The 13,263-nt window shown below is 34.1% G+C and overlaps 1 protein-coding gene across 1 annotated transcript in view; it reads left to right on the forward strand.

The window, feature by feature from the left end:
• Positions 1 to 13,263, forward strand: part of LOC112238119 (serine/threonine-protein kinase DCLK2-like) — a 74,026-nt gene that overhangs the window by 26,905 nt on the left and 33,858 nt on the right. Inside the window, exons 8-9 of the mRNA XM_042328017.1 lie at positions 1,380 to 1,437; positions 12,191 to 12,310. Of these exons, the coding sequence (XP_042183951.1) occupies positions 1,380 to 1,437; positions 12,191 to 12,310 (178 nt within the window). The remainder of the gene's footprint in view (positions 1 to 1,379; positions 1,438 to 12,190; positions 12,311 to 13,263) is intronic.

The raw sequence follows: 13,263 nt of genomic DNA on the forward strand, positions 1-13,263 counted from the left end.
ATTAACACATATACAGTTGAAGTCAGAAGTTTACATAAACTGAGGTTGGAGTCATTAAAACTCATTTTTCAACCTCTCCACAAACATCTTGCTAACAAACTATAGTATCGGCAAGTGGGTTAGGACATCTACTTTGTTCATGACACAAGTCATGTTTCCAACAATTGTTTACAGACAGATTATTTCACTTATAATTCACTGTATCACAGTTCCAGTGGGAATGAAACAAAATGAATCAAAAATAGAACTGTTTGGTCATAATGACCATCGTTATGTTTGGAGGAAAAAGGGGGAGGCTTGCAAGCTGAAGAACACCATCCCAACCGTGAAGCACGGGGGTGGCAGCATCATGTTGTGGGGGTGCTTTGCTGCAGGAGGGACTGGTGCACTTCACAAAATAGACGGCATCATGAGGCTGGAAAATTTAGTGGATCTATTGAAGCAACATCTCAAGACATCAATCAGGAAGTTAAAGCTTGGTCGCAAATGGGTCTTCCAAATGGAGAATGACCACCAAGCATACTTCCAAAGTTGTGGCTAAATGGCTTAAGGACAACAAAGTCAAGGTATTGGAGTGGCCATCACAAAGCCCTGACCTCAATTCTATAGAAAATTTGTGAGCAGAACTGAAAAAGCATGTTCGAGCAAGGAGGCCTACAAACCTGACTCAATTACACCAGCTCTGTCAGGAGGAATGGGCCAAAATTCACCCAACTTATTGTGAGAAGGTTGTGGAAGGCTACCCGAAACGTTTGACCCAAGTTCAACAATTTAAATACAATGGTACCAAATACTAATTGAGTGTATGTAAACTTCTGACCCACTGGGAATGTGATGAAAGAAATAAAAGCTGAAATAAATCATTGTCTACTATTATTCTGACATTTCACATTCTGAAAATAAAGTGGTGATCCTAACTGACCTAAAACAGGGATTTTTTTACTAGGATTAAATGTCAGGAATTGTGAATAACTGAGTTTAAATGTATTTGGCTAAAGGCGTATGTAAACTTCCTACTTCAACTGTAGGTTGATAATTATGAAGTAAAGCGTATTAGTTAATTATGTAAAACGTTAGCATTTGCTTTATGTTTATTGTCTTGTCTTGTTTTGTTTTGGTCATTCTTTATGTTTATTGTCTTGTCTTGTTTTGGTCATTCTTTATGTTTATTGTCTTGTCTTGGTCATTCTTTATGTGTCTTGTCTTGTCTTGTCTTGGTCATTCATGCGGTAACAGACTGCTTCTCATGTTCTGTGTTCTCCTCTTGTCCTCACGAGAGAACGTCCTCGGAGCATGAGTGTGGGGAGCACAGTATTATGGGTAATTGAGAAACATCCACTGTACTTGATTGATTGATTGATTGATTCATTCATCGACAGGTCGACTGGACAGGAGTTTGCTCTGAAGATTATCGACAAAGCTCGTTGCTGTGGGAAGGTACTGACTCAATTTATGTTCAGATTGATTGATTTATGTACTGTTCAGATTGTTTGATTGATTGATGTACTGTTCAGATTGATTGATTGATTGACTGATTTATGTACTGTTCAGATTGATTGACTGACTGATTTATGTACGGTTCAGATTGACTGACTGATTTATGTACTGTTCAGATTGAATGATTGATTGATTTATGTACTGTTCAGATTGATTGACTGGTTGACTGATTTATGTACTGTTCAGATTGATTGATTGATTGATTGATTGACTGATTTATGTACTGTTCAGATTGATTGACTGTACTGTTCTGATTTATGTACTGTTCTGATTGATTGATTGATTTTGACTGTTCAGATTGATGTACTGATTTATGTACTGTTCAGATTGATTGATTTATGTACTGTTCAGATTGATTGACTGACTGATTTATGTACTGTTCAGATTGATTGACTGATTTATGTACTGTTCAGATTGATTGACTGACTGATTTATGTACTGTTCAGATTGATTGACTGACTGATTTATGTACTGTTCAGATTGATTGACTGACTGATTTATGTACTGTTGATTGACTGATTTTATGTACTGTTCAGATTGATTGACTGACTGATTTATGTACTGTTCAGATTGAATGATTGATTGATTTATGTACTGTTCAGATTGATTGACTGACTGATTTATGTACTATTCAGATTGATTGACTGACTGACTGACTTATGTACGGTTCAGATTGATTGACTGACTGACTGATTTATGTACGGTTCAGATTGATTGACTGACTGATTTATGTACTGTTCAGATTGATTGACTGACTGATTTATGTACTGTTCAGATTGATTGATTGATTGATTTATGTACTGTTCAGATTGATTGACTGACTGATTTATGTACTGTTCAGATTGATTGATTGACTGATTTATGTACTGTTCAGATTGATTGACTGACTGATTTATGTACGGTTCAGATTGACTGACTGATTTATGTACTGTTCAGATTGAATGATTGATTGATTTATGTACTGTTCAGATTGATTGACTGACTGATTTATGTACTATTCAGATTGATTGACTGACTGACTGACTTATGTACGGTTCAGATTGATTGACTGACTGACTGATTTATGTACTGTTCAGATTGATTTGACTGACTGATTTATGTACTGTTCAGATTGATTGACTGACTGACTGATTTGATGTACTGTTCAGATTGATTGACTGACTGATTTATGTACTGTTCAGATTGATTGACTGACTGATTTATGTACTGATTTGACTGATTTATGTACTGTTGATTGATTGACTGACTGATTTATGTACTGTTCAGATTGATTGACTGATTTATGTACTGTTCAGATTGATTGACTGACTGATTTATGTACTGTTCAGATTGATTGACTGACTGATTTATATGTACTGTTCAGATTGATTGACTGACTGATTTATGTACTGTTCAGATTGATTGACTGACTGACTGATTTATGTACTGTTCAGATTGTTTGACTGACTGATTTATGTACTGTTGATTGATTGACTGACTGATTTATGTACTGTTCAGATTGATTGACTGATTTATGTACTGTTCAGATTGATTGATTGACTGATTTATGTACTGTTCAGATTGACTGACTGATTTATGTACTGTTCAGATTGATTGACTGACTGATTTATGTACTGTTCTGACTGACTGATTTTGACAGATTGATTGACTGATTTATGTACTGTTCAGATTGATTGACTGACTGATTTATGTACTGTTCAGATTGATTGATTTGACTGATTTATGTACTGTTCAGATTGATTGACTGATTTATGTACTGATTTATGTACTGTTCAGATTGATTGATTGACTGACTGATTTATGTACTGTTCAGATTGATTGACTGACTGATTTATGTACTGTTCAGATTGATTGACTGACTGACTGATTTATGTACTGTTCAGATTGATTGACTGATTTATGTACTTTCAGATGACTGACTGATTTATGTACTGTTCAGATTGATTGACTGACTGATTTATGTACTGTTCAGATTGATTGACTGACTGATTTATGTACTGTTCAGATTGATTGACTGTTCAGATTGATTGACTGACTGACTGATTTATGTACTGTTCAGATTGATTGATTTGACTGATTTATGTACTGTTCATTGATTTGACTGACTGATTTATGTACTGTTCAGATTTGATTGACTGACTGATTTATGTACTGTTCAGATTGATTGATTGACTGATTTATGTACTGTTCAGATTGATTGACTGACTGACTGATTTATGTACTGTTCAGATTGATTGACTGACTGATTTATGTACTGTTCAGATTGATTGACTGACTGATTTATGTACTGATTGACTGATTTATGTACTGTTCAGATTGATTGACTGACTGATTTATGTACTGTTCAGATGTGACTGACTGATTTTGACTGTTGATTGACTGACTGATTTATGTACTGTTCAGATTGATTGATTGACTGATTGATTTATGTACTGTTCAGATTGATTGACTGACTGATTTATGTACTGTTCAGATTGATTGACTGACTGATTTATGTACTGTTCAGATTGATTGACTGACTGATTTATGTACTGTTCAGATTGATTGACTGACTGACTGATTTATGTACTGTTCAGATTGATTGATTGACTGATTTATGTACTGTTCAGATTGATTGATTGACTGACTGATTTATGTACTGTTCAGATTGATTGACTGACTGATTTATGTACTGTTCAGATTGATTGACTGACTGTTTTGATTGACTGATTTATGTACTGTTCAGATTTTGACTGATTTATGTACTGTTCAGATTGATTGACTGACTGATTTATGTACTGTTCAGATTGATTGACTGACTGATTTATGTACTGTTCAGATTGATTGATGACTGATTTATGTACTGTTCAGATTGATTGACTGACTGATTTATGTACTGTTCAGATTGATTGATTGACTGACTGATTTATGTACTGTTCAGATTGATTGACTGACTGATTTATGTACTGTTCAGATTGATTGACTGACTGATGACTGTTGATTTTGACTGACTGTACTGTTCTGACTGATTTATGTACTGACTGACTGATTTATGTACTGTTCAGATTGATTGACTGACTGATTTATGTATTTGATGATTTATGTACTGTTCAGATTGATTGACTGACTGATTTATGTACTGTTCAGATTGATTGACTGACTGATTTATGTACTGTTCAGATTGATTGACTGATTGATTTATGTACTGTTGATTGATTGTACTGATTTTGTACTGTTCAGATTGATTGACTGACTGATTTATGTACGGTTCAGATTGACTGACTGATTTATGTACTGTTCAGATTGATTGACTGACTGACTGATTTATGTACTGTTCAGATTGATTGACTGACTGATTTATGTACTGTTCAGATTGATTGACTGACTGATTTATGTACTGTTCAGATTGATTGATTGACTGACTGATTTATGTACTGTTCAGATTGATTGACTGACTGATTTATGTACTGTTCAGATTGATTGATTGACTGATTTATGTACTGTTCAGATTGATTTATGATTTATGTACTGTTCAGATTGATTGATTGACTTGATTTATGTACTGTTCAGATTGATTGACTGACTGATTTATGTACTGTTCAGATTGATTGACTGACTGATTTATGTACTGTTCAGATTGATTGACTGACTGATTTATGTACTGTTCAGATTGATTGACTGACTGATTTATGTACTGTTCAGATTGATTGATTGACTGACTGATTTATACTGTTCAGATTGATTGACTGACTGACTGATTTATGTACTGTTCAGATTGATTGACTGTTGACTGATTTATGTACTGTTCAGATTGATTGACTGACTGACTGATTTATGTACGGTTCAGATTGATTGACTGACTGACTGATTTATGTACTGTTCAGATTGATTGACTGACTGATTTATGTACTGTTCAGATTGATTGACTGACTGATTTATGTACTGTTCAGATTGATTGATTGACTGATTTATGTACTGTTCAGATTGATTGACTGACTGATTTATGTACTGTTTGATTGACTGATTTATGTACTGTTCAGATTGATTGACTGACTGATTTATGTACTGTTCAGATGTACTGTTCAGATTGATTGACTGACTGATTTATGTACTGTTCAGATTGATTTTGATTTATGTACTGTTCAGATTGATTGACTGACTGATTTATGTACTGTTCAGATTGATTTGACTGACTGATTTATGTACTGTTCAGATTGATTGATGACTGATTTATGTACTGTTCAGATTGATTGATTGACTGACTGATTTATGTATCAGATTGATTGATTGACTGACTGATTTATGTACAGATTGATTGACTGACTGATTTATGTACGGTTCAGATTGACTGACTGATTTATGTACTGTTCAGATTGATTGACTGACTGACTGATTTATGTACTGTTCAGATTGAATGATTGATTGATTTATGTACTGTTCAGATTGATTGACTGGCTGACTGATTTATGTACTGTTCAGATTGACTGACTGATTTATGTCCTGTTCAGATTGATTGACTGACTGACTGATTTATGTACTGTTCAGATTGATTGACTGACTGACTGATTTATGTACTGTTCAGATTGACTGACTGACTGATTTATGTACTGTTCAGATTGATTGATTGACTGATTTATGTACTGTTCAGATTGTACTGTTTAGTACTGTTCAGATTGATTGATTGACTGACTGATTTATGTACTGTTCAGATTGATTGACTGACTGATTTATGTACTGTTCAGATTGATTGACTGACTGACTGATTTATGTACTGTTCAGATTGATTGACTGACTGATTTATGTACTGTTCAGATTGATTGACTGATTTGATTGACTGACTGATTTATGTACTGTTCAGATTGATTTGACTGATTTATGTACTGTTCAGATTGACTGACTGATTTATGTACTGTTCAGATTGATTGATTGACTGATTTATGTACTGTTCAGATTGATTGACTGACTGATTTATGTACGGTTCAGATTGACTGACTGATTTATGTACTGTTCAGATTGATTGACTGACTGACTGATTTATGTACTGTTCAGATTGAATGATTGATTGATTTATGTACTGTTCAGATTGATTGACTGGCTGACTGATTTATGTACTGTTCAGATTGACTGACTGATTTATGTCCTGTTCAGATTGATTGACTGACTGACTGATTTATGTACTGTTCAGATTGATTGACTGACTGACTGATTTATGTACTGTTCAGATTGATTGATTGACTGATTTATGTACTGTTCAGATTGATTGACTGACTGATTTATGTACTATTCAGATTGATTGACTGACTGACTGATTTATGTACGGTTCAGATTGATTGACTGACTGACTGATTTATGTACTGTTCAGATTGATTGACTGACTGATTTATGTACTGTTCAGATTGATTGACTGATTTATGTACTGTTCAGATTGATTGACTGACTGATTTATGTACGGTTCAGATTGACTGACTGATTTATGTACTGTTCAGATTGATTGATTGACTGACTGATTTATGTACTGTTCAGATTGATTGACTGACTGATTTATGTACTGTTCAGATTGATTGACTGACTGATTTATGTACTGTTGACTGATTTATGTACTGTTCAGATTGATTGACTGACTGATTTATGTACTGTTCAGATTGATTGACTGACTGATTGATGTACTGTTCAGATTGATTGACTGATTTATGTACTGTTCAGATTGATTGACTGACTGATTTATGTACTGTTTTGATTGATTGACTGACTGATTTATGTACTGTTCAGATTGATTGACTGACTGACTGATTTATGTACTGTTCAGATTGATTGACTGACTGATTTATGTACTGTTCAGATTGACTGACTGATTTGATTGATTGACTGATTTATGTACTGTTCAGATTTTGATGTGACTGTTCAGATTGATTTGACTGATTTATATGTAGATTGATTGACTGACTGATTTATGTACTGTTCAGATTGATTGACTGACTGTTCAGTGACTGATTTATGACTGTTCAGATTGTACTGATTTATGTACTGTTCATTGATTTGATTTTTTGACTGACTGATTTATGTACTGTTCAGATTGATTGACTGACTGATTTTGTACTGTTCAGATTGATTGTACTGTTCATGTACTGTTGATTTGACTGACTGATTTATGTACTGTTCAGATTGATTGACTGACTGATTTATGTACTGTTCAGATTGATTGACTGACTGATTTATGTACTGTTCAGATTGATTGACTGACTGATTGATTTATGTACTGATTGATTGACTGACTGATTTATGTACTGTTCAGATTGATTGACTGACTGATTTATGTACTGTTCAGATTGATTGACTGACTGATTTATGTACTGTTCAGATTGATTTGACTGACTGATTTATGTACTGTTCAGATTGATTGACTGATTTATGTACTGTTCAGATTGACTGACTGACTGATTTATGTACTGTTCAGATTGATTGACTGACTGATTTATGTACTGTTCAGATTGATTGACTGACTGATTTATGTACTGTTCAGATTGATTGATTGACTGATTTATGTACTGTTCAGATTGATTGACTGACTGATTTATGTACTGTTCAGATTGATTGACTGACTGACTGTTCAGATTGATTGTGACTGATTTATGTACTGTTCAGATTGATTGACTGACTGATTTATGTACTGTTCAGATTGATTGACTGACTGATTTATGTACTGTTCAGATTGATTGATTGACTGATTTATGTACTGTTCAGATTGATTGACTGATTTATGTACTGTTCAGATTGATTGTACTGTTTATGTACTGTTCAGATTGATTGACTGACTGATTTATGTACTGTTCAGATTGATTGAGATTGATTTTGTACTGTTCAGATTGATTGACTGACTGATTTATGTACTGTTCAGATTGATTGACTGACTGATTTATGTACTGTTCAGATTGATTGATTGACTGATTTATGTACTGTTCAGATTGATTGACTGATTTATGTACTGTTCAGATTGATTGACTGACTGATTTATGTACGGTTCAGATTGACTGACTGATTTATGTACTGTTCAGATTGATTGACTGACTGACTGATTTATGTACTGTTCAGATTGAATGATTGATTGATTTATGTACTGTTCAGATTGATTGACTGACTGATTTATGTACTATTCAGATTGATTGACTGACTGACTGATTTATGTACGGTTCAGATTGATTGACTGACTGATTTTATGTACTGTTCTGACTGATTTTGATTGATTGACTGACTGATTTATATGTACTGTTCAGATTGATTGATTGACTGACTGATTTATGTACTGTTCAGATTGATTGACTGATTGATTTATGTACTGTTACAGATTGATTGATTGACTGATTTATGTACTGTTCAGATTGATTGACTGACTGATTTATGTACTGTTCAGATTGATTGACTGACTGATTTATGTACTGTTCAGATTGATTGACTGACTGATTTATGTACTGTTCAGATTGATTGACTGACTGATTTATGTACTGTTCAGATTGATTTATGTACTGTTCAGATTGATTGACTGACTGATTTATGTACTGTTCAGATTGATTGACTGACTGATTTATGTACTGTTCAGATTGATTGACTGACTGATTTATGTACTGTTCAGATTGATTGACTGACTGATTTATGTACTGTTCAGATTGATTGACTGACTGATTTATGTACTGTTCAGATTGATTTGACTGACTGATTTATGTACTGTTCATTGATTGATTTATGATTGATTGACTGACTGATTTATGTACTGTTCAGATTGACTGTACTGTTCAGATTGATTGACTGACTGATTTATGTACTGTTCAGATTGATTTGACTGACTGATTTATGTACTGTTCAGATTGATTGATTGACTGACTGATTTATGTACTGTTCAGATTGATTGACTGACTGATTTATGTACTGTTCAGATTGATTGACTGACTGATTTATGTACTGTTCAGATTGATTGACTGACTGATTTATGTACTGTTCAGATTGATTGACTGACTGATTTATTGATTGACTGACTGATTTATGTACTGTTCAGATTGATTGACTGACTGATTTATGTACTGTTCAGATTGATTGACTGACTGATTTATGTACTGTTCAGATTGATTGATGACTGATTTATGTACTGTTCAGATTGATTGACTGACTGATTTATGTACTGTTCAGAGATTGATTTGACTGATTTATGTACTGTTCAGATTGATTGACTGACTGATTTATGTACTGTTCAGATTGATTGATTGACTGACTGATTTATGTACTGTTCAGATTGATTGACTGACTGATTTATGTACTGTTCAGATTGATTGATTGACTGATTTATGTACTGTTCAGATTGATTGATTGACTGATTTATGTACTGTTCAGATTGATTGATTGATTTTGTACTGACTGACTGATTTATGTACTGTTCAGATTGATTGACTGACTGACTGATTTATGTCCTGTTCAGATTGATTGACTGACTGACTGATTTATGTACTGTTCAGATTGATTGACTGACTGACTGATTTATGTACTGTTCAGATTGATTGATTGACTGATTTATGTACTGTTCAGATTGATTGACTGACTGATTTATGTACGGTTCAGATTGACTGACTGATTTATGTACTGTTCAGATTGATTGACTGACTGATTTATGTACTGTTCAGATTGATTGACTGACTGATTTATGTACTGTTCAGATTGATTGACTGACTGATTTATGTACTGTTCAGATTGATTACTGACTGACTGATTTATACTCAGATTCTGATTTATGTATTGATTGACTGACTGATTTATGTACTGTTCAGATTGATTGACTGACTGATTTATGTACTGTTGACTGACTGATTTATGTACTGTTCAGATTGATTGACTGACTGATTTATGTACTGTTCAGATTGATTGACTGATTTATGTACTGATTTATGTACTGTTCAGATTGATTGACTGATTGATTTATGTACTGTTCAGATTGATTGATTGACTGACTGATTTATGTACTGTTCAGATTGATTGACTGACTGATTTATGTACTCAGATTGTTCTGATTTTGACTTGATTGATGACTGACTGATTTATGTACTGTTCAGATTGATTGACTGACTGATTTATGTACTGTTCAGATTGATTGATTGACTGACTGATTTATGTACTGTTCAGATTGATTGATTGACTGACTGATTTATGTACTGTTCAGATTGATTGACTGACTGATTTATGTACTGTTCAGATTGATTGATTGACTGATTTATGTACTGTTCAGATTGATTGACTGACTGATTTATGTACTGTTCAGATTGATTTGATGTATTTGTGTACAGATTGATTGACTGACTGATTTATGTACTGTTCAGATTGATTGATTGACTGACTGATTTATGTACTGTTCAGATTGATTGATTGACTGACTGATTTATGTACTGTTCAGATTGATTGACTGACTGATTTATGTACTGTTCAGATTGATTGATTGACTGATTTATGTACTGTTCAGATTGATTGACTGACTGATTTATGTACTGTTCAGATTGTTCAGTACTGTTGATTTGACTGATTTATGTACTGTTCAGATTGATTGATTTATGTACTGTTCAGATTGATTGACTGACTGATTTATGTACTGTTCAGATTGATTGACTGATTTATGTACTGTTCAGATTGATTGACTGACTGATTTATGTACTGTTCAGATTGATTGACTTGATTTATGTACTGTTCAGATTGATTGACTGACTGATTTATGTACTGTTCAGATTGATTGACTGACTGATTTATGTACTGTTCTGATTTATGTAGATTGATTGACTGACTGATTTATGTACTGTTCAGATTGATTGATTGACTGATTTATGTACTGATTTATGTACTGACTGATTTATGTACTGTTCAGATTGACTGACTGATTTATGTACTGTTCAGATTGATTGACTGACTGATTTATGTACTGTTCAGATTGATTGATTGATTTATGTACTGTTCAGATTGATTGACTGACTGATTTATGTACTGACTGTTCAGACTGATTGACTGATTTATGTACTGTTCAGATTGATTGACTGACTGACTGATTTATGAACTGTTCAGATTGATTGACTGACTGATTTATGTACTGTTCAGATTGATTGACTGACTGATTTATGTACTGTTCAGATTGATTGACTGACTGATTTATGAACTGTTCAGATTGATTGACTGACTGATTTATGTACTGGTATACAGTACCAGTCAAAGGTTTGGACACACCTACTCCTTCAAGGGTTTTTCTTTATTTGTACTATTGTCTACATTGTAGAATAATATTGAAGACATCAAAACTATGAAATAACACATATGGGATCATGTAGTAACCAAAGAAGTGTTAAACAAATCAAAATATATTTCAGATTCTTCAAATAGCCTCCCTTTGCCTTGATGATACATTTGCACACTCTTGGCATTCTCTCAACCAGCTTCATGAGGTAGTCACCTGGAATGCATTTCAATTAACAGGTGTGCCTTGTTAAGTTCATTGGTGGAATTTCTTTCCTTCAGTGTGGCTACTTTGAACAATTTGTTTAACACTTTTTTGGTTACTACATGATTCCATAAGTTATTTCATAGTTTTGATGTCTTCACTATTATTCTACAATGTAGAAAATAGTCAAAATGAAGAAAAACCCTTTAATGAATAGGTGTGTCCAAACCTTTGACTGGTACTGTATGTATTGATCAGGAGCACCTGATAGAGAACGAGGTGGCGGTGTTGAGGAGGGTCAGACACCCCAGCATTATACAGCTTATTGAGGTCGACGACACGCCCACAGAACTCTACCTGGTCATGGAATTGGTCAAGGTACGAAGCGTCTCTCCGCCCCCTTGTTTGGGGTTTAAAAAAGGGACGGGGCTGTGGAGAAAATGTAACCCTTTCATGTTTAACAGAGTAATGGATGCAAGGACTGCCCATCCATGACATCAACAGTATGTTGTTAATCCTGTTTTGGGGCTGTACAGTGTTGGTTTAACATTTACTTTGTGAACAAACGTCAGAGTAAAACCAGGTTCTGATGGGGTGTGACCATTGGACCATTCTCGTGAGGCATTAAGGGATAATCGATGAGGCTTTGTGTTCAAATATGTCAAATAATGGACACGCTAGCGGATTGGCACTGACCTTTCCACGGACTTGCATTGTTTTCCAGAGAACGCAAAGAGCCCCAAGTTGATTATCCCGCTTATACCAAGGCTATAATTAAGCAATAAGGCTTGTGGAGGTGTGGTATATGGCCAATACACCACCGCCAATGGCACGACACAATGCGGAGTGCCTGGACATGGCCCTTAGCCTTGGTCTATTGGCCATATACCACATAATTCTATTATAGGGTAATTAAGGCGCGCTCTAGAACGCCCATCTAGCCAATCAAGATCAAGTATTCAAAAATGCCATGGTATAATAAGTTATATTCTTCAAGAATCAAGTCAGTACATATCATTCATAGAATCAAATCGGTACATATCATTCATAGAATCAAATCGGTACATATCATTCATAGAATCAAATCGGTAACATATCATTCATAGATTCAAATCGGTACATATCATTCATAGAATCTAATCGGTACATATCATTCATAGAATCAAATCGGTACATATCATTCATAGATTCAAATCGGTACATATCATTCATAGAATCTAATCGGTACATATCATTCATAGAATCAAGTCGGTACATATCATTCATAGAATCTAATCGGTACATATCATTCATAGAATCAAGTCAGTACATATCATTCATAGAATCTAATC

This window comes from Oncorhynchus tshawytscha, linkage group LG10 (assembly GCF_018296145.1).
Source record: "Oncorhynchus tshawytscha isolate Ot180627B linkage group LG10, Otsh_v2.0, whole genome shotgun sequence".
Taxonomy (NCBI): domain Eukaryota; kingdom Metazoa; phylum Chordata; class Actinopteri; order Salmoniformes; family Salmonidae; genus Oncorhynchus; species Oncorhynchus tshawytscha.